Genomic DNA, 23,829 nt, shown 5'->3' with positions numbered 1-23,829 from the left:
CAATTCTACTTTTGTACTTTAATGTTTCATGGAGTCCATGAGAAACAGGATTCTTTTGCCACTTTGTCTTTTTTACATTGCAGCTTATATTTTTCGTTTTTTTTAAAGAGATACAGCGCGGAAATAGGCCACTGAGTCCATGCCGATCAGCGATCCCCACACACTGACACTATCCTACACACACTGGGGACAATTTACAATGATACCATGCCAATTAGCCTACAGATTTTACGTCTTTGGAGTGTGGGAGGAAAGCAAAGCTTCCCGGAGAGAACCATGCAGGTCATGGGGAGAATGTACAAACTACGTACACAGCACCCATAGTTAGGATCGAACCCGGGTCTTTGGCGCTGTAAGACAGCAACTCTACCACTGCACCACCGTGCCGCCCCTGATACGTGTATGATGCTAAAACCACTTAAAAAATATCATTACCTCAGTTTAAATTAATTTGCAATTCCACCAAGGTTAAATAAAAAATCTGAAAATATGATAGCTTCATCTTTCCTTCCTTCTCAGCAGATAATTGATCCAGTTTATTTTTTAAAGAAGCCAATTAACTCTGAAGACTTTATTATATATCACCGCAATCCTGTCCTAATTTTCTTATTGTTGTAACCTTGTCAGTTTTGAACCGCTATTCTCTATTCCTTGTCTCTCTCCTCCAAGTTAATGACATGCTTTCTTCACCCTTATCTACACCTTTTGTATTATGTTACATTGCAGACGCAGTGAAACAGCGCGCCACTGTGGAATTTTGCTTCTAAAATCACTCTAATAGGGAGTTAGTGTATCTGGAGGCCCATTTAACAAAGATGTGCTTTAGGAAAAAACCCTTCAAGTCAATTTGTGTGAAGTGCGTACACAGGATAATGGCTTCATCCTGCTCACACATCAATTCCAATCAGCCAGAGTGACCAATTCCCTCAAATTTGAAACATCAATCTTTATTTTCCCTGCTGCGTCAACTGCTGTTCACAAAACCCATTTCTTTAAATCCCTGACTCTTTTACCAAGCTGTTTTTGTTCATCTTCGTTGAAACTACAAGGTCTCACAGAGCCAGTGGAATGGATTGCAGAGAAGAAACCGTACTTATGTCACCCACGGGTGAAGTTGAATGGATCCCGCAAGGACCTATCTGTCTTTTTTTTCTCTGTGTAGAAAGGAACTGCAGATGCTGGTTACCGAATATAGACACAAAATGCTGGAGTAACTCAGCTGGTCTGGCAGCATCACCAGCTCAGTCCAGTTTAGTTTATTGTTACCTTCACCGACGTACACTGAAAGATCTTTTGTTGCGTGCTATCCAGTCAGCAGAAAGACAATACATGATTACTATTGAGCCATTACAGATATAGGGGATAACGTTTAGTGCAAGGTAAAGCCAGCAAAGTCCGACCAAGGGTAGTCCGAGGGTCACCAATGAGGTAGATAGTGGTTCAGCACTGCTCTCTAGTTGTGATAGGATGAGCAGTGTGATAACAGCAGGGAAGACACTGTCCCCCTGAATCTGGGGGTGTGTGTTTTCACACTTCTATATACATTTTGCCTGATGGGAGAGGGGAGTAGAGCCTTGTCAAGGCAGCACGAGGTACAAATGGAGTCAATAGAAGGGAAGCTGGTTTGGTTGGAGGAAAGGCATAGGTGATGTTTGGGGTCAGGTCGGTGAGCCCTTCTATCTATCGATCTTCGCGGTTTGCAGTGCTTACTTTACTGGATTAACAAACCAGCGACGCCGAGATGAAGTTTCACAAAGGCAGTTGTGAAGATGAAGTTCACAGGCAGTTCATCCACAATGAACATTCATTCCTTTCAACACCAGTGCTTTGAGGCTGCATTAGTACCCCTAGAAAGCTCAGCAAGCTTTCCCCGACAACATCTCTGAAACGCCCAACATCTGGCACCTCCAAGGACAAAGACAGCATGTGCATGGAAGTATCACTAACTGCCGGTAGCCCTTAAGGCACAGCTGGCGCGGACATGCACAGCTCTCGATTCATTCTTGCTGGGTCTAATTCCCGGAACTCCCCCAAACCAACAGCAATACCGAATAGTGACAGGCCTGGATACAGTCGATGCGGAGAGGATGCTTCCACTCGTGGGAGAGTCTCGGACCAGTGGCCATAGAGGACGTACCTTTAGTGAAGAGATGATGAAAAACTTATTTAGTGAAGGGTGGTGAAGGGTGGTGAATCTGTGGAATTCATTGCCACAAATGGCTGTGGAGACAAAGTCAATGGATATCTTTAGGGTAGAGATTGCTAGATTCTTGATTAGTATGGGTGTCAGGGGTTATGGGGAAAAGGCAGGAGAATGGGGATGAGAGGGAAAGATAGATTTATGGTGGAGTAGGCATGATGGGCCGAGTGGCCTAATTCTGCTCCTACAGCTATGCACATGAACCTATCAATAATTACAGATGGGTGATAATGGTGCCCTTGCCAGTGACATCCAGTATTGCAAATGAACATTAGCATCATTGTGCTGCCAATAAATATGATCATCATAAGGCTCCATTGCTCCAAGGACATCTTACAGAAAAAATTAATCAGCCATTGCTGTCTGATGGGGGTGCCCACTGGATTTAATTGATAGTTAATGCTTTCAGGTTAAATTATGGATATGCAACAAATGCAACCTGTCAGTATCACCCGCACTCTGGGGGAAAAAAAATTCTGAAGGAACTAGAATTTATTGGCCTTAGAACTTAGATGTGGGAGTTAATGGCTTGTAATGTTTTGTTCAATGTTTAAGTGTAATTTACAACATTGACTGTAAAAGCAGTATTTCCCGGTGCTCCAGGTCAATTCTCCCACTTCCAATGTGGCTTTGTAGTGCAGTCCCATAATTTGACCATAATTGTTGGTACCTCTGTAATACCCTGAAGGAAGCCATCAAATCTGTGCTGGTTCACAAAACACTCCCACCTCTCCACTGATCTGTTCTCCGCACATTGTCATCAACAACCCCTCCACACCCCGCCCCACATTCTACCACCCACCTACACACCAGGGGGAAATTACAGTGGCCAGTTAACTTGCCAACCCACATGTCTTTGGCCTGTAGAATGGAACTGGAACACTAGGGGGAGACTCAAAAGGACATGAGGGGAATGTGCAAACTCCACATAGACAGCACTGGAGGTCAGGATTGAACGTGTCAATGGTGCAACAGCTCCACTCTCTGCACCACAGTGCTTCCCCATCCCTTTCTGATTCAACTCTCACTAATTATTAACTATTAGGTCTTGAATAATCAACAAATTGTAACTAATATTAGAGAAAAGACAATCAGGATTGGCAATATCCCTGCAAAATATGGAACTAGAGATACACACGGAACGGGCAGCACGGTGGCGCAGCAGTAGAGTTGCTGCCTTACAGAGCCAGAGACCCAGGTTCGATCCTGTCCACGGGTGCTGACTGTGTGGAGTTTGTACGTTCTTCCCGCGACATGCGTGGAATTTCTCTGCGTGCTCTGGTTCCCTCCAACAATCCAAAGACGTGCAGGTTTGTAGGCAAATTGGCTTGGTAAAATTGTAAATTGTCCCCAGTGTGTGTTGGATAGTGTTAGTGTGCGGGGATCTCTGGTCGGCGCGGAGCCGGTGGGCTGAAGGGCCTGTTTCCACGCTGTATCTTTTCTAACCTAAACTAAACAAAACTGCAGATACTGGAATCTTGTGTTAACTATGCAGGCTGGAAAGGTATTAGCTTTACTGTGCAGTATATACTTATGGAGGGATAATGTAGTGTGTTTGTATGTTTGTACACACACGTAGCAGGAGGTTGCCCTCCTAAGCTTTAAAACAGTTCAGAGGAATGTTGCTATGTGATCACTAATACTAAAAGGGGATTATCATCTTCTCTACAGGCAAAGAAGATTAAAGTAGAATGCAGCGAGGATTTGCTTTGACATTTTCATTGCTGTTGGATTCCCATTAATAGCTGCAGACTGGAAATTCCATCACGCAGTCCAAGCCATTTGTGCACTGAAAAAATAACTTGTAAAAAGAAATATTTTGATAGCTCATACATATCCAGACCTTTTCTCCGAATCTCCCATGCAAATGATGAGCAAAATCTGCCAGGCATGTGCTTTGATCTCAAGCTTTGTGCAACACTTACTCTTGTGATATTTGTACCAGACTATACTGCACAAACAAGGCTGTGAATTGCGAGTGCCTTGGACTGTAAAATTGGTCCACATTAAAGGTTTGGGGCTGCAGAGCGGTTCTTAAAGACCCTGAGCCATCATCCTTCTGTTAAATTCCTCCTAAAATTGTGTTTGGTTATATACAATCCTTACCATCGACCCTAATGTTCTTGCCAATATCATCAGACACACTTCTAAATGGCTCAATTGCCATCTACTAACCACTTGACTGTGCCTTTCCCAGACTGACTTATGGACAACTCTTTCACCAGAAGACTCTCACCATCGAGGCCACTACCCGCACTGACTGCCACAAAAAGTCTTTCCAAATTGGCCTCTTGCAACTTTGTACATCACTTTCTGAGAAAACTGCTCCCACCTTTCCTCATTGCCCTCCCTAACTATCTGCCTGATTGACTCTTCCAATTGATTCTCACCACATCTCTTCCAACACATCAACTTTTTATCTCCAATTGTCTTGCCCAACTCTCCCTGACCAACCACTTCCAACCCTCAAACTGTCATACCCTCACAGCTCATAGAAACATAGAAATTAGGTGCAGGAGTAGGCCATTCGGCCCTTCGAGCCTGCACCGCCATTCAATATGATCATGGCTGATCATCCAACTCAGTATCTGCCTTCTCTCCATACCCACTGATCCCCTTAGCCACAAGGGCCACATCTAACTCCCTCTTAAATATAGCAAGCTCAGCTCCCAACCTAATGATAATCCTCATCCCTTCCCTGACCAATTGCTCCCCAACTCTCTGCCTGACCAGTGACCCTCCAAGTTGCCATCCAACAGGTTGCCCCAACTTTCTCTGTGGTTGAGAGCTACTTCCAGCTCTGTCCCCCACTGACCTGCCCTTCATCTCCTACATTGACGTCCACAACTCTCTACTCTTTATTCTTCGCATGGTAGCAGTGAAATGTGACTGTGGCCAGGGTGGTGGTGGTCTCTGATCATGCTGGCTGCCTTTTTGAGGCAGCGACTCTTGTAGATCCCTTCGATGGTGGGCGGGACAGCACCCCTTATGGACTGGACAGTGTTCACACTTTCTGCAATCTTCTTTATTCCCGGGAGTTCGAGTTGCCAAACCAGGCCATGACGCAGCTAGTCAGTATGTCCTTTACTGTAGATCTGTAGAAGGTCGAGAGAGTATTCGTTGACTTACCGAATCTCCTCAATCTTCTCAGGAAGTAGAGGCGATGGTGGGCTTTCTTAATAATTGCATCAATGTGCTGGGTCCAGGATAGATCCTCAGAGATATGCACACCCAAGAATTTGAAGTTTTTGACTCCCTCCACCAGGGTCCCGTTTTTTCACTTATTTCGCTACAGGAACCATCCTGGACTTTGAATGATGGAATACCATTGCCTGCCTGGACTAAACTACCAAGATACAACCATACGGTGCCATTTTAATGCTCCTTTGAATTTCTAGGCAACAGTCATAGTGATACAGTGTGGAGATGGGCCCAAGTTGCCCACAATGCCGAACATGTCCCAGCTTCATTAGCCCCACCTGCATGTGTTTGGCCCATATCCCTCCAAACCTGTCCTGTCCATGTACCTGTTTCTTAAACAGAGCTTTCCTAAAGTGAAGGAAGTAATACATTGAAGCAGTAAGTTCTTCTCGCAGACTTCACAGCATAGAATTGTCCAACCGGTCTGTTTTTTTATTTACGCTCCACATGAAGTTTTACCCATCCAATATGATCTCATCCAATCAATATTATCTTCTGGTAGACACAAAATGCTGGAGAAACTCAACGGGACAGGCAGCATCTCTGGAGAGAAGGAATGGGTGATGTTTCGGGGTCAAAACCCTTCTTCAGACCCTGATATTCTCTTCTGTTCCTTTGCCAGGCTTCTAATTATCTGACTTTCACTAAAATGTTGGATGCATCAACTACATTCTGGGATAGCAAACTACATAAAAACAAGACAATAGACAATAGACAATAGGTGCAGGAGCAGGCCATTTGGCCCTTCGAGCCAGCACCACCATTCAATGTGATCATGGCTGATCATATCCAATCAGTACCCCGTTCCTGCTTATCCCCTGACTCCGCTATTTTTAAGAGACCTATCTAGCTCTCTCTTGAAAGCATCCAGAGAACCTGCCTCCACCTAAGGCAGAGAATTCCACACTCACCACTCCCTGTGAGAAAAAGTGTTTCCTCGTCTATGTTCTAAATGGCTTACTCCTTATTCTTAAACTGTGTCCCCTGGTTCTGGACTCCCCCAACATTGGGACCATGTTTCCTACCTCTAGTGTGTTCAAGCCCTTAACAATCTTATATGTTTCAATGAGATTCCCTCTCATCCTTCTAAACTCCAGAGTGTACAAGTCCAGCTGCTCCATTCTCTCAGCACATGGTCCTGGAGTAACACATAGTCCTGGAGTAACTCAGCAGATCTGGCAGCATCTCTGAAGAAAATGCATTAGTGATGTTTCAGGTCAGGACCCTCTTCAAACTCTTTCCCGACCCGAAATGTCACATCCATGTTTTCCAGAGATGCTGCCTAATCCACTGAGTTACTCCAGTACTTTGTGTCCTTTCTTGTAAAACAGCATCTGTAGTTCGAGATGTCTTGATATATTCTCATTGCCGTCTCAGTAAGAACATCTCTCTTATTCCTCCTGGTCTCCGCCTCTACGAACACGTTTTAACACAGACTTGCTACCAAAAACCCCTCTGTGATTCCTCCTGCCCTCTACGGGACTGATGAAGGGTCTCAACCTGAAAGGTCACCCATTCCTTCTATCCAAAGCATTTTGTGTCTATCTCGGACTCTACGACCACGTTTTAACTAGACTCGCTACCAAACATCTCTGTGAATTCTCTTAAATTCCTGACAGGATCTATTGGTGATTTCCTTCTGTGTGCAAATGCTGCTCTCCCCTAATTGACTGGACCGCAGTAACTTGGATGGTTTGACACTTACGCTTGTTTCTCCAGCGGTAGAGCAGGGTCCACTCTCTCGGGTAGGGCAGAGCAGTGCTCTGGAGTCTGTGTCTTGCTGTATTTTGACCCTCCGGCCAGGGGGCTGAGCTGTTTCTGTTGCCTCAGTCGATCTTTGGCAGGAGATGACCGGTCCCAATCGCAGCCATCAAACTGGACTGTAAAAAGACAGAGGTGCACGTTAGTCAAACGGTCGAAGAGGCGGCCATTTAACCCATTGTGCCTTTACTGACTCTCTGAAAGGTTTTTTCAATCAACCCCACATCCCTGTTTTTATCCCATTATTCTGGAAATGTGTCCTTTTCAAATATCCAATTCCCTATGGAAAGCTACAGTTGAAACTCCTTCCATCCATATTTCAAGCAAAGAAACAATTACTTTGTCCAACCCCTTCATGGTTTTGAACATGTGCTTTTTCTCCTCCTGCTTTCAGAAGAACAGTCTTGTTTTCTCTGGTTGCCCCCCACACTAGGGAAACCCTCCATTCTAGCTTTGATACTGATCTGACCCGGGTTCAATCCTGACTACAGGTGCTGACTGTACGGAGTTTGTACAATCTTCCCATGACCGCGTGGGTTTTCTCCGGGTGCACCGGTTTCCTCCCACACTCCAAAGACATACAGGTTAGTAGGTTAATGGCTTTGGTAAATCGAAAAAATTGTCCCTGGTGTGTGTGGGCAAATGCACGGGGTGATCGTTGGTCGGCATGGACTCGGTGGGATGAAGGCCCTGTTCCCACACTGCATCCCTAACCTCCAAACTCTAAATCTATACTGGCATCTTGCAACTTACGGCAACATTGCCCTCCTCGTTGTTGATAGCTCACCTAAATCTGTCTTGAGTGTTACATGCAGGAATAATGCGTGCACACTGGGTAATATGGAGGGTACCAGCAGAGCCGAGTCCGATGGTCACCAATATATTCAGAGGTTTGGGATCAGGTTGGATTTGGTGCACATTCTAATAAATCAGTTGGGGTTGAGTTATGACATGCTGCACCATGGGAGGTCATGTTGCAGTTGAATAAGATGTTGGTGAGACCTCATTTAGAATTTTGTGTTCTGGGCACCGTGTTATAAGAAATATATTGTCAAGCTTTAAAGGGTTCAGAAAAGATTCACGAGGATGTTGCCAGGACTAGAGGGTGTGAGCTGTAGGGAGAGGTTGAGTAGGCTGGGCCTCTATTCCATGGAGTGCAAGAGGATGAGGGGGAATCTTATAGAGGTATGCAAAATGATGAGAGGAATAGATCAGGTAGATGCACAGTCTCTTGCTCAGAGTGGGAAATCGAGGACCAGAGGACATAGGTTCAAGGTGAAGGGAGAAAGATTTAATAGGAATCTGAGGGGTAACTTTTTCACACAAAGGGTGATGGGTGTATGGAAAAAGCAGCTCGATGAGGTGGTTGAGGCTGGGACTATCACACCGTTTAAGAAACAGTTAAACAGGTACATAGATAGGACAGGTTTGGAGGGATAAGGGCCAAGCGCAGGCAGGTGGGAATAGTGTAGCTGGGACATGTTGGCCGGTGTGGGCGAGTTGGGCCGAAGGGCCTGTTTCCACACTGTATCACTCTATGACTATGCCACAATATATGTTTATACAGTGGAGAGTCTCGAGCCAGCTTCAGTGGGATGATGGTGGCATGTAGGTTGGGGCAATGCCTGGGATTGGAGTTGAATGCGGGGAGATAGAGTGTGGGGATGGTGGTTTTGTGAGACTGTACGTGCTTGGGCAATGGGGTTGTGCGGGGATAAGGAGTGTGTGAGTGAGGGCGGATGTGAGTGAGGGGGATTGTGAATGTAGGGATGCAAGAATGGGTATAGGGTTCTAGAGTCATGCAGCATGCAACCAGGTTCTTTGGACTCACATCGCTTCATGTCTGCACCGATTTATACTAATCCCATTTTATTCTTCTCATGATCCTATTGACCCATCCCAGATTCTAGCACTCATCTTGGGACAATTTGCAATGGACAATAACCTACCAACTTGCAAGTCCTTAAGGTGTGGGATGAAACCGGAGCATCTGGAGGAAACCCACATGGTCATAGAAGGAATATTCTCACAGCTCCACACGGGGTGTTCCTGAAGTCAGAATTGAACATGGGTCATTGGAGCTGTGAGGCAGCTGCTCTAGTAGCTGCAGCACCCTGTTTGGGGTAAGTGCAGCTTTGTGATTCTCTACACAGTGCAGCCCCTGTTTTGCCCCTGAAGGAAGTGTAGTCTGGGAACCTCCCACTGCATTCATTGCACCACTGCACCTCCTCTCAAGGGGCAGCACAGTGGCACAGCCGATACAGCCACTGCCTCATAGTGTTAGACACCCAGGTTCGATCCTGACCTCGGGTATTGTCTGTGTGGAGTTTGCACATTTTCCCGGTGACCGCATGGGTTTCCTCCCACATCCTAAAGATGTGCGGGTTCGTAGGTAAGTTGACCTCTGTAAAATTGTTCCTGGTGTATACGGAGTGGATGCAAAAGTGGAATAACTAAGAACTAATATGAATGGGTGATCGATGGTCGACATAGACTCACTGGGACGAAGGGTCTGCTTCCATGTTGTATCTCTAAACACTAAATGGGCGGCATGATGGCACAGTGGTTGAGTTGCTGCCTTACAGAGTCAGAGACCTGGGCTCGATCCTGACTACAGGTGCTTGTCTGTATGGAGTTTGAACGTTCTCCCCATGACCTGCGCGGGTTTTCGCGGAGATCTTTGGTTTCCTCCCACATTCCAAAGACGTACAAGTTTGTAGGTTAATTGGATTGATATACGTGTAAATTGTCCCTAGCGTGTGTAGGATAGTGTCAATGTGTGGGGATCGCTGGTCGGTGCGGACTCGGTGGACTGAAGGGCTTGTCTCCATGCTGCATCTCTAAACAAAACTAAGCTAAAGATAAAACATCCGTTTTCAATCCGGCCTTCTTGTTTGCTCAGTGGAAGCTGAGGTGACCTCAGAGCCTAATGATATTCCTGGCAGAGAGATATATCTGAGCAGTGAGTAAGGTATTATATTCCAGCACAGTCAGTGGTCAAATTTGAATGGAGATTAATGAGGCAGTCAGTCAGCTGAAATTTCACAACTAAGGATATCGTCGTTGAGGAACTCAGGAACATTTTACATTAATCACTCAAGGAATTAATAGTACTTGATTCGTAGAAGACTCTAACCTTGCCTATTATGAATTCATAATTTGCACTAGGACATTAAAGTCCCTTTAATGAATTGTTCACACCCATCCAGCAGTGAGGGTTTTTAGAACTTTCTACTGTTTTGACTCTGAGGTTTAAACATAGCGACAGGTTTTTTATAGATTGAAGTCCATTTCACAGGGTTTCAGTTACCATGTCTGCAATTTTAATTGCCGTTGAAATGGCTTCCTGCGGCTGCTCATCAGGAGTGAAGGCCAGAAGCTGGGAAGAGGATTGCTAAAGCGGAACTGAGGGTAAAGTGTCGATCTTGAGCAGCTAACTGGAGCTCGTTAAATGCATTTAGCAGCAAGTGTCATAGGACCTCTTGCCTTCCAGTTCAGCGCGGTGAACTCACAGATCAGCACCGCTGTGCGGTCACACACGGTTGATGCTGAGTAGTTTCCTATCAGGTCAGTCTGAAGAAGGGTCTCGACCCGAAACGTCGCCCATTCCTTCCACCCAGAGATGCTGCCTGTGATGCCCGCTGCGTTACTCCTGCATTCTGTGTCGCGCTTCTTTTCCTGACAGGCAAAAGACCTTTGTAGGACAGGAAAAATTCAAAAGCTGCTCGTCTGCTGAATGGAGTAAAGTGTGGAAGCTGCACTTGGAGTGCAGCACAAAGTTGTGGCCGCGACACTGTGGGAAGGGTGTGATCGCGAGGTGAAAGTGCCGAGGAGATTCGCCAGGAAACTGTCTGAGAAAGGGTTTATCGGGAGAAGGCAGAAAAATGAGGTTGAGTGAAAGATAAATCAGCCATGATTGAAAGGCGGAGTAGACTCGATGGGCTGAATGGCCTACTTGTGCTCCCATGACATGAACTTACATCAGTTATGGGGAGAGATTGGATAGACCAGGCTTATTTTCTTGGAGTGAAGTGTACTGAGGGGGAAACCTGCCAGAAGTATACAAGAGGCATCAAAAGGGTAGATATAACCCTTTTTCCCCATAGTAGATGTATCAAATACAAGAGGACATCTGTTTCAGGTGAAAGGGAGGGACTTTAAAGGGAATTTGAGGGATTTTCTTTGTAGAGAGTGGTTGACATCTGGATTGGTGGTCGATTCAGATACAATTACAAGATTTAAGAGGCATTTAGACGCCACTCAAGGCAAGGGATGAAGAATATGGTCCTAAGGCAAGCAAATGGGATTAGTGTTGATGGGCAAAAAGGTGGGAAAGGATGTGGTGGGCTGAAGGGCCCATTTCTGAGCTGTATGACTCCGTGACCAACAGCAAAGGGTCTACAGTAGGACGGGAGCTGAGAGTTGGGTGGAATCTCTAAGCATGTTGTCTCATATGGTCCCAAACCTGCATAATTATCTTCCTAAACCTCTCTTCATTTCTGCTTTTAAAAGTCTCCTCACTGCCTCTCACTGTGCCTATACTTTCTGTCCCCATTTCAAACATGCCCGGCCCTGTTTAATGCTATCACTTTCTCGCTCTGCAATGGATTTGGAATATCCTACGTCTGTTTGCAGCAAGTTATAGATATTGGCAGAGTTTCACACAGTGAGGAAGATTATTAAAGATAGCAACGGGATATACTGTAGACCAGTTGTTGATATCGTCATTGAAATCGTAGATGGCAATTAATCTCAGCAAGCGTGAGATGTTGGACTTTGTGAGGTCAAATATAAGGTGAAAGTATACAGCTAATGATAACACCCTTAAAATCATGATGTTCTTGGGGCCAAGTTTGGGGCTCCCTGAAAATGGCAACACATGTGGATAGCATGGCTGAGAAGGTTGGGGCATTGAGTATAAGAGTCAAGAAGTATGAGAGTCAGGAAGTCATCAGTTGGGGCATTGGGCATCAGGAAATTGCATTGTGGCGTTATCAAATCTTGGGTAGGACACGTTTAGAGTTTTACGTGCAGTTCTGGTCACCCCGTTATAGGTAGGATGTGGAAGTTTTGGAGATGGTGAAGAGGAGGTTTACTAGAATTCATCAGAGAGTATTTAGCATAGGGAGAGGTTGAACAAACTTGAATTGTTTTCTCTGGAGCGACTGAGGGGAGACCTGGTGAAAGGATATAAAATGATGAGATGCATAGCAGCAGAACTTTTTCCCAGAATGGCAGTATTGACGACTTGGGGGCATAACTTTCAGGTTCAGAGAGGGGAAGTTTAATGGAGATGTGAGGGGCAAGTTTTCTCACGTAGAGAATAGCGATGCCTGGAATACATTGCCAGGGGTGGCGGTGGAAGCAGATGCCACGGTGGTGTTTAAGAGGCTTTGAGATAGGCAGGGAATTGGGGGATTGGGGGGGGGGGGGGGGGACGGCGACACACATTGCCCATGTGTAGGCTAAGGAGATTAGTTAATCTTGGCATCATGTTCCTCAAGACATTGTGAGCTGACATCCCTGCTTCTGTGCTGTGTTGTCCCATGTCCAATTGATTCAAACCAACTAACACACAAATGCCAAAGCCAACCCGTACCACACTTCAACTTTGCTGCCTTTCCCTAGAAATTAATTTCACCATTTTATTCAGAGGTGAATCGTAAAATGATCACAGACGGACCATCGTAAAATAGTCACAGTTCTGCCCATCATGTTATGCCGGCACTTTACAAGAGCAATAGTTCGACTTCTTTCCCTCTCACTGTAGTCTTGCCAATTTTTCCCCTTCATGTCTTTGTTCAGTTCCTTCATGGATCCTGTTTCTAACGCATCTGAAGGCAGTGCATTCCAAATTCCAACCACACACAAGCAAATGGGAGATTTTTGATCATGTCACTCTTAATTCCCTACCCCTATTTTTCACACCTATGGCCTCCAAAGCTCAACTCCACTACCAACTGGAGAAGTCATTTGCTATCCATTCTGTATGGAGGGCTCATAATTTTATATATTTATGTCAGTTCGTTCCTCAGCCTTCCCTTTGCCAAAGAAAAGAGTCCCAAGCTCTCTAATACATCTTTGTAAATATAGTCACTCATCCCAGGAACCATTCTTGTAAATCTCCTCTGGACCTTCTCTAAAGCCTCCGCTTTCCTTCAATGTGAGGCAGTTTTGTAAATGTAAGTTGCAGTTTCTGCTGTTTTTCAGGACTTTTCCTCTCACGTGTAAACACATTGGAGTGTGCTGGCAGTTTAGTAGATTATGTGGAGCCTCACACTTAATTCAGCCCAACGAGTCTAGTACACCATTCAATCATGGTTGACCGATCTTTCCCTCACAATAGTCGCTAATGCCAACAAAGTAATAATGGGAGTTAACCTGGAAACCTTAGACTGAGACAAAAACAGGAAAGAGACATAAAATGCTCAGTAACATAAAGTAACTCAGTGGGTCAGGCAGCATCTCTGGGGAAAAGGAATAGGTGAGTTACTCCAGCATTTTGTGTATCTTCGATATAAACCAGCATCTGCAGTTCCTTCCTACACAGGAAAGAGACATCCCTTCCACAGGACTAACGTGACACTAATGGGCGCAGAAGCTTATGACAACAAGCATGACACAGTTGAGACCATTAAGAAGAAGGCCATGTATCATTGTGGCTGCTACTGTTTTCAGCAAGGGGCTGATTTATTTGGAAAGGACTTTATTTTTCTCTATTTCAGAAGTTGATTTTAGAAAAGGGCTCAGTTGGACACTCCAAGCTTTTAGTTGAATATGATAGAGGCCCGTAGTTGAATATGATAGAGAATGTGGTGGAGATATATAGCATTTTGGCTGAGGCATAGGAAGCACAAGCTGCCATTACACTGTCTCAGCATTGTGGAGGCTTGAGAGTCCATGGGAGCACAGACATTAAGATAAGGAACGCTGTGTTTTTCCGAGCAACTCTTTGAGTGATTGCATTGCAGTCGGATAAAACGGATGAACAACATGTCCTATTGCGGAGACGAGGCTGTAAAGAACAGTGTTTTGAGGTGCTTTTCTCGATGCGCCGCTCTTCAACACATCAACGCTCCATGCTGACAACCAGTACACAAGTCAGGTCATACGGCAAGGTCTTCCCACACGGGAGCACTATCAGATTACTGATGCATGTTTGTGCAAAGACAGAGCCGACACAGGCTTGAGGCCCAGTACACTCTGAGTAGCATCCACCGGGGAACAAAGAAACCTAAAACTTGGAACAGGCAGCACATTCCAAGGAGATGGATGTCTTATAGCAGGAGTCTGGGCCCTCTCAGCAGGTGGTTGCTGGAAGCTCTGGCTCTGCTTCCAAGCCGATTATGTCCTCTCAGATCCAAGGATCAGTTTTGCAAGAAAGGGGGATGAAAATAGACGGATGCTGGAAATTTAACATCTTTAATTAAAATGGGAAAATTGATAAAGTCGCAATAGCCAAACTCAGCTGGATTTTCCACCTCAGCAAATGAAGTCCACCATAAGTTATATGGAGAAGATATTCAGCCATGACTGCATGAAATAAACACTGACTTGCACAACATACCCTGCTTCTGAAATTAATTTCCAATGCCTTCAATTAAGATAAATATATGTTGTTATTTTGGTATTAATAAATTGAAGAAACTATTTTAATTATTGAGCAATTTGGATGTAACAATTCAGAGACTTTAGAGATACGGTATGGAAACAGGCCCTTCGGCCCACCGAGTCCATGCTGACCAGCAATCACCCCGCATGCTAACATTATCCTACCCACTAGGGACAATTTACAATTTACAGAAAGCCAATTAACCTAATCTGAAGAAGGGTCTCGACCCGTAAAGTAATCCATTCCTTCTATCCGGAGATGCTACCTGTCTCAATGAGGTACTCCACCATTTTGTGTCAACCTACAAACCTGTATGTCTTCGGAGTGTGGGAGGAAACCTGAGCACCCACACGGTCACAGGGAGAACGTACAAACTCCAATTGATGGGTCAAATGGCCTCTTTCTTTCAGGTCATGAGTCATGTAAAGGAAACAGGTGGGAGTTTCTTTCCTTCGTTCCAACTGAGGGAAAACTCTGCCCACGGCTTGCCAAGCATTACACTGTAAGTTAATACTTAAATAATTGGTATAATATAAGACTGTAATTTATATCTAATTTCTGGGAGCAGGCAATTCACGGTGGGAGGGTTCAGGTATGGGAAGGGCAGAGGATGGCGGGATGTGAGGCAATTCCATGCAAGCAAGCTGGTGCAGAGTGGGGGAATGGGAAAAGCAAAGCAAACAATCACCTTCATCGCTCACTGAGTCATCGTCTAGCTGTCCCACAGGCGGGGGCCAAGGGAGCTCTTTAATTTCCTTAATGTCTACTGCAATGGTGATCATGGACAGGGTTGCAGGATAACAAGAGGGAGGAGAGGTAGGAGAAAAAGGACAGAAAGAGCTGAGAAAGGTCACATGAAGACAACACATCTCTCTCATCCCTCCATGCGGAGATGGTCTCAACAACTCACCCCGTGTTTACGCATTAAAAATGGCAATTACAAGAAAATTAAACCCTTTGTGCCCCAGCAGTCCTCCCACACCCAGCCATGAACATAAGGAGGAAGAAGGATCACCCATTCCTTCCTTCCGGAGAAGCTGCCCGTCCCGCTGAGTTACTCCAGCATTTATTGTCTATCTCCGGTGTAAACTAACATTTGCAGTCCCTTCCAGGTGAAAAAAAAGGACACAAAGTTCTGGAGAACATGGATGGGCGACACTTTGGTTCTTTAGTGTCTGAAGAAGAGTCCGGACCCAAAGTGTCTGAGGACGGGTCGTGACCCGAAGCCCACATTTCCACATCCCCCAGAGATTATGTGTTTAAGAAGGAACTGCAGATGCTGGAAAATCGAAGGTACACAAAAATACTGGAGAAACTCAGCGGGTGCAGCAGCAACTATGGAGCGAAGGAAATAGGCAACGTTTTGGGCCAAAACCCTTCTTCAGATTGAAGAAGGATTTCGGCCCGAAACGTTGCCTATTTCCTTCACTCAATAGATGCTGCTGCACCCGCTGAGTTTCTCCAGCATTTTTGTGTACCCCAGAGATTATGCCTTGATTTGTAATTTGACTTGCAGAAAAAATGGTCCCCATGTTGGGGGAGTCCAGAACCAGGGGTCACAGTTTTGGAATAAGGTGTAGGCCATTTAAGACTGAGATGAGGAAAAACATTTTCTCCCAGAGTTGTGGGTCTGTGGAATTGTCTGCCACAGAAGGCAGCGGAGGCCGATTCACAGGACTTTTTCAAGAGACAGTTGGATTTAGCTCATAGGGCTGATGGAAAAGGGATATGGGGAAAAAGCAGGAATGGGGTACTGATTTTGGATGATCAGCGATTATCATATTGAATGGCGGTGCTGGTTCGAAAAGGCGAGCGGCCTACTCCTGCACCTATTTTCTATGTAAACCAGCATCCGCGGGTTCCTTGTGTCTAGTTTGCTCAGGGGCTAAGTGTTTCACAGCTTCAGTCGCCAGCTTGGTCCAGTGCACTGGGGGGGGGGGGGGGGGGGGGGGGGGGGGGGGGGGGGGGGGGGGATGGGGGGGGGGGGGGGGGGGGGGAATTAAAGGATCATTCAATCCTCAGCCATTCATGGCACAGTTTATGGGCTGGATGTATAGTAACAGGCAAACCGCAATCCCTCCTGACCAACCAAACATGAATGAGCTCTTAATTAAAAGCAGGATTGTAAATTTACACAGGTCCCCCTCGTCCCACTCCCCCGATCCATTTCCGAAATCCTGGAGGAGCGGAATGTTCATGTTGAGTTCCTCTGAAGATTCAGCAGGAGGCCAGTCCGCGCGCCAAGAATATTCTATGCCGCAAATTACGACGAGATATTTAATAAATCAAACTGTGTAAGAAATCTTCACACCAGATAAAGGGTAACTTGGGACTCAAATCAGAACTTAAGTCTGCCAAAGCTCACTTTGAAAGCAACTTACTTGAAAATTGATAAGATGCAATATAAAATGAAAATATTTCTTTTGATGTATGCATTCTTAGTTTGAGACTTCACAAATAATAAAAGCTATTGCATTTATGGAAAGATTGTTATATGCTCAATATATCCTGAAGGATTTTTACATTCAATTAATATCTTCTGAAGTGTTATGGCAGAATGTCGCACTCCTTTCATAGTCTTACTGTAACTAGTTCCATTGCACAAATGATCCTGTGTCTTTTAATATTATTTTTGGTTGGTTAAAAACTTCAAAGAGCAATAAACATGATTTTATGACAATCGTGGATTTTAATTAAATTGTCTCTCAAACAATCATTTCCAGGTTAAAGGAACTGTCAGCATATTAGAAAAGACACAAAGTGCCTATTCCAATAAATCTCTACAGCTTTAATTAAATGTACTGTGACAATCTTCCTTATCTCCAATGAGCTGAAATAAAGACACAATCTCTGCCATCTCCTGATCTAACTTATCCTTTAACAGGCCTAAAAAAACTGTGTACAGTTCACACAGTCCATGTTGTCTCTGAAAATGTATGTGGGATAGAAATTGCAGAAGGTCTGAAGAAGGGTCTCGATCCGAGACCACCCATTCCTTCTCTCCAGAGATGCTGACTGCCCCCTGAGTTACTCCAGCATTTTGCGTCTGTCTTTGGATGGAGATTCATTTGCATTAAGTTTCATGTCAATTACGATTTGGGTATTTCTAGGTGCATACCCAGCTCAAGCTCCAGATCAAAATGCAACAGATGATGGCGGACCCTATCAATGTTACTTTTGCCAGCATTCCTGATGAACGCGAATTGTGTTGTCTGGGCAGCAACCATTGTTGGACATTCCCAGGATAACCTGATCTTCACAGCACAGGACAATCCCCAAACTCAACTTGCAACATTCAGGTGGCCACTCAGTATTCAGTATTCCTCTTCACATTCCAAAGAGAGACACAAAATTGCTGGAGTAACTCCGCGGGACAGGCAGCATCTCTGGAGAGAAGGAACAGGTGACGGTTCAGGTCGAAGTCCTTCTTCGGACCCGAAACGCCACCCACTCCTTCTCTCCAGAGATGCTGCCTGTCCCGCTGAGTTAGTCCAGCTTTTTGTGTCGATCCATGATTGAAAGCATCTGCAGTTCCTTCCTACACTCTTCACATTCCAAGCTCCACTTCTATAACCCGTGATGCAGCCTAGGTTCTCTGATCTTCCCCCCCCCTTCTGACCCTGCAATTTCCCCAAGCTCACCCTTCACTCTCCAACCTTCTGCTTCTGCAGCCCCACAAATACCTGGCCCAGCAAGGCCGCGTTGGGGTTTATAAACCATCCTTGCCATTCGCTGAGGATCAGTGTGTTCTACCTCCAGCCCTCACATAACATGACAAAGGTCACCTCTTGTGTTACAGAAAATCGCCTTTTCAAAAGATAATTGTATCAACGGAGTACAGGGGTTGAGGGCCGGAGAGTTTCAGACTCACCGTCACAAAGTGATTTTTCTTACAGTGTTTTCAAAGATATATGTCTTTTCAACAACAATAAATTAATTTTGTTCAATCTGAGTCTGATTCTGAAGAAGGGTCTCGACTTGAAACCCACTCCTTCTCTCCCGAGATGCTGCCTTACTGTCCCGCTGAGTTACTTCAGCATTTTGTGTCTATCTTTGGTTTAAACCAGCATCTGCAGTTTCTTCCTACGCAATTAATTTTGTTACTGCAAGCTGAAGATACTCAAGGCAGTTTGCAGGGTTTAATGGAATATCATTGCACAAGTGTCAATAGAAGTGATTGTTTATCAATGTCAACAGCCACCCATGGTTAAGGAGACAGCTATGTTCTTCAGGGGCAATGTGCTAGATTGTGGCAGGGAGGTTGCATGGAAACAGAATGTTTTGTCCCCTGTACTGATTTGGGTCAGCACAGTGGCACAGCGGTGGATTAGTTGCCTTACAGCGCCAGAGACCCGGGTTTGATCAAGACTCTGGGTACTGTCTGTACGGAGTTTGTACGTTCTCCCCGTGATCGGGTGGGTTTTCCCCGGAAGCTCCGTTTGCTTCCCACACTCCAAAGACATAGGAACATAGAAAATAGGTGCAGGAGGAGGCCATTCGGCCCTTCGAGCCAGCACCGCAATTCATTGTGATCATGGCTGATCGTCCCCTATCAATAACCCGTGCCTGCCTTCTCCCCATATCCCTTGACTCCACTAGCCCCTAGAGGTCTGTCTAACTCTCTCTTAAATCCATCCAGTGATTTGGCCTCCACTGCCCTCTGTGGCAGGGAATTCCATAAATTCGCAACTCTCTGGGAGAAAAAGTTTTTTCTCTCCTCAGTCTTAATTTTCTCACCACAGTCTTAAGACGTACAGGATTGTAGATTAATTGGCTTCAGTAAAGGTTGTCTCTGGTCCCTAGTGCGTAGGATAGTACTTGTGTACGGGAATTGCTGGTCGGTGCGGACTCGGTGGGCCGAAGGGCCTGTTTCCACGCTATAAACTAAACTAAACTAAATCAAAGACAGCTTTTTTTGGGCTTGTATATTTCCAAGGTAACCTTCAGGAAGTTCTCAAGTTCCCGATCGAACTCTCATTATATCGATTCAACTCACAGGAAACAAATAGTCTCCCCAGTTCATCACTATGCTATATCTAATCTGTGTTATGCAAAAACATGCGAGACCCGACCTTTTCTTGTTAGAACGTTGTCTTGGGGTACTGAAGCGGCCCACAACATGGAGAAGACCGGGGACTCTTGTGCACACTAACCGTGTCGCGGAAGAGTCTGGAGAGGGGTACGAGTCTGTGTTTGTAGCGGTGGTGGAGCGCTGCTGCTGCTGCAGCCCGACCTCAGAGTAGGAGGCTGCAACTGCGGGTCTACGGACGGCGGCACCGGGAGCCCGCGGGTCCCTGGAGGGAGACCGCTTTTCGGGGCTCCTGCAACGGCGACTTGTCCCGCCCGAGTTGCGGGGTCGAAGAGCTCCTGGAGCGGGGCCTAACATCACCGCCCCGCGCGGCTTGGAATGGCCGGGGCACTCTGCGAGCGCATCCAACATCAAGAATGGTGTGCCATTGCACCACCCGGCGTGGCTTTTGGCCGCGGGACAATCGCCATCGCCATCGGGGGGGCTTTGACTTTGACTTTGATCTGACATGGGAGAGTGCAGTGGAGAACAGTTTTTTTTGGCCTTCCATCACAGCAATGTGATGGATGTTTATGGAGTAAATTATGTTGTTCTATTTTTTTTAATTATGGCTGCAGACACGGCATTTCGTTTGGACCTCAAGGGGTCCAAATGACAATTAAATTGACTCTCTCTTGTTATGAAAACATGCATCATGGCAGAATGACTTGTTGAAGCACTAACGGCGTGTTGTGGAACTCAGCAGAGGTCTAGGCAGCATATAAATTGAGAGGTGGGTAAAGGACAGCTCATGGAGATGTTTTGGAAAATGAGTACAATTCCGATCCATTTATTTTTATTGCGTTATTGTGTGTGCAGCCTAACATGATGATAGGAATGCAGATGCTGGAGCCTTAGGATGCTGGTTGGTGGGTAAACTGAAGATGAGACACAAAATCTGCGGGCTGGCAACTCAGCGGGACAGGCAGCATCTCTGGAGAGAAGAAATGGGTGACGTTTCGGGACGAGACCCTTCTTCAGAATGAACAGACTTCTGACTCGACCCGAAACGTCATCCATTCTTTCACTCAAGAGATGCTGCCTGCCCCGCTGAGTTACTCCAGCTTTTTGTGTCTACCTTCTTTATAGTTGCTGGAGTAGGCAGGAGAAAGCTGGGAGAGATGATAGAGATGATAATATTTTTAAATGGAGTCTAGGTGCATTGAAACTGCTCCAGCAGCACGTTGAGGCAGTTGTATGGGCGTATGTGGTGGAGGTTTGCCAGTTGAAAGGGTCAGCTTATGTTGTCAGTCGAAATAACTACACGGATCAGTTGCGTTGTTGAATCCCTGCCAAAAATGGTAGGTTTATTGGAATGTGGTAACTTGATGCCAGCATTCAAATGCTTATGGAAAGGAGGAGACAGAAGGGATTTCCTGATTTACTGCATCACCACTCCTCCTTGTGTCCTACATTTACCCAGAGGGCAGCATTTGTTGGTTGGATTAAAGTACGAATATTTGCTGAGTCCGAATTCTTCCAGCTAATGTTGTATCTCCGCAGTCTGTTAACAATGAGACTAATAGGCTATTTACAAGTAATAATAGTCACCCCAGTTGCTTACAAACAAGACAATCAAAGGCAAATGTTAAGGTATAGATTATTCATCACGTAACTTGCCTTGTGTTGGTTAAGCGGGCGTATTAGTGCACTGCAAATGAACGCATCACCGACACATGTATAGGCGCTTCCCGACTTACGAAAGGGTAATATCTCATGGACCCTTGCGTTAGTCTGATGGTACGTACGTCAGAAATGGAAGTTTAAATTTATACTGTACATTTGTACTGTGTATCTACTGCACTTCATAGAGCAATCTGAAATTGTGCAAATACTTGGAAATTATAAGTTTGCACCAAAAAACTAGAAGCAGGCTGAGACAATCACTGGCCACGTAATGTTAGTTCAGTTTTGTTTCGTTTAGAGATACAGCGCGGAAACAGGCCCTTCAGCCCACTGGCCAGCGATCCCCATACACTAGCCCTATCCTACACACTAGGACAATTTCCAATTTTTATCAAAGCCAATTAACCTGCCAACCTGTATGTCTTTGGAGCGTGGGAGGAAACCAGTGCACCCGGGGAAATCCTATGCGGTCACAGGAAGAACGAACAAACCCCGTACAGACAGCACCTGTGACCAGGATCGAACCCAGGTCTCTGGCGCTGTAAGGCAGCAACGATCACTGTGCCATCGTGCCGCCCTTTTTATTGAAAAATAATTAGTTCTTGGTCAAACCATAAATTTAAAATGTAGATGCAGCTTAGAGGTCTTTTTAGATCCTGATGTACACAATAGCTATGTGTGTGGACCAAGTGGGAGCTCCGACACGGAGAACGGCCGAGTGTTTGCAGAAATGACACATGCGACGGCAGTAGCGTACTGCTAGCGAGACGCGCAACTCGTAAATAAAGCTGTGGGCTTAAAGAATTGCTGATGTTAGTGCGAGTTTATGTAAGTCCCCTAGTACTAAAGTCGGGGAGTGTCTGTACCAGATACACACATGCGAACAAATATCTATTGTGAACAAATGCATACATATGTATGCTTTGACATTTCTCCATGGGCACACGGTATGCATGCTTACCCACGCCAATGCTTATACACTGACTATTATTTTGAGTCAATCACAATGCACCACCAGGCTATTTGATTTTAAATCTTATTTGGTTTCAGCGTGTTAAATGGAGTATTTAATTAGCCAAGTTCACGGAAGTCATATCTTCAAATTGGCTTGTGTTTGATTGTAAACCCAAATGAGCTCCGCGACATTGCCGTTTCTAACTCACACAGATTAACTCTAATCTCTGTCTGAGGCTCACAGCATCACACACGTAAAACTAATCTTTGGAATTCTCCACCCGAGAGGCCTGTGGAGGCTCTGTGGTTTAATTCATTCAAAAATAAGATTACTATGTTTCTGGATATAAAGGGATTCAAGGGATATAGCTGATAGTGCTGGAAGATTGTGTTGCAGTGGTTCAGCCATAATCTATGTGAATGATAGTCATACAGTGTGAAAACAGGCCCTTCGGCCCAACTTCCCCATGTTGACCAACGTGCCCCATCTACACTAGTCCCACTTGCCTGCATTTGGTGTATATCCTTCTACCCTACCCTATCCATGTACCTTTCCAAATGTTTTTTAAATGTAGTGATAGTGCCTGCTTCCTCTGGCAGCTCGCTCTATATATCCACCACCCTTTGTGTAAAAAAGTTGTCTCAGGTTCCTATTAAATATTTCCCCACCCACAGTAAAGCTATTTCCTCTGGTTCTTGATTCCACCACTCTGAGCCACTTAAAGGATTCTGTGCATTTACCCGATCTATTCCTCTCATGATCTTATACACCTCTATAAGATCACCCTTCACTCTCCTTTGCTCCAGCTAATGAAGTCCTAGCCTGTCCAACCTCTTCCTATAGCTCAGGGCCTTTGAGGCCTGGAAACATCCTCGTAAATTTTCTTTGCACCCTTGCCAGCTTAAGGACATCTTTCTAGTGGGCTAAAGGGCCAGATGGCTTAATCCTACTATTTTACTGTGCGTAGTGCTGGGGGGAATAGGCGAACAGACATTGTGGGCCGAAGGGCCTGTTACTCTGCCTACTGAACCATGTTCTAAGGTGGGGTGGGTGGGTTGGAATATAGTCTTAAATCAGGTGTGAATTTACCATGTGCCAGAACATGGAGACTACACAAACAATGTGTCCCTATCATTCGAGGTTTTATGTTTCCAAAGGCAGCAATTCCTAATTATATATTTAAAATATCTATTCCTCTTCCATGAGAAATTAGTTTTGCACTTCAATGGTTAATCTACTCCCTCAATCCTGTCACGTCTCCGGCCCGGTAAGATTTATACTTTGATTTCTATTAATGTGCCTCACGATGTTTCATTACGTCCGAGGTGCTATTTCAATACAAGTTGCCGGATTTTTTTCTACAGCTCCTCGTGAATGTTTATGTGTGACAGGCCCGCTTGAGTTCT

General features: G+C 45.3%; 1 protein-coding gene across 3 annotated transcripts in view; it reads right to left on the bottom strand.

Moving 5' to 3' along the window:
- Window positions 1-23,829, bottom strand: part of LOC129711284 (SH2 domain-containing adapter protein F-like) — a 284,291-nt gene that overhangs the window by 61,042 nt on the left and 199,420 nt on the right. For 2 of the 3 annotated variants that reach the window (XM_055658827.1, XM_055658828.1), the window contains 2 exons: window positions 15,463-15,540; window positions 7,107-7,281 (listed from right to left, as the gene is read on the bottom strand). In XM_055658827.1, the coding sequence (XP_055514802.1) occupies window positions 7,107-7,281; window positions 15,463-15,540 (253 nt within the window). The remainder of the gene's footprint in view (window positions 1-7,106; window positions 7,282-15,462; window positions 15,541-23,829) is intronic. The other variant, XM_055658829.1, reaches the window with a different exon arrangement.

This window comes from Leucoraja erinacea, chromosome 29, assembly GCF_028641065.1.
Source record: "Leucoraja erinacea ecotype New England chromosome 29, Leri_hhj_1, whole genome shotgun sequence".
Lineage (NCBI taxonomy): Eukaryota > Metazoa > Chordata > Chondrichthyes > Rajiformes > Rajidae > Leucoraja > Leucoraja erinaceus.
This window is presented reverse-complemented; position numbering and strand designations above follow the sequence as displayed.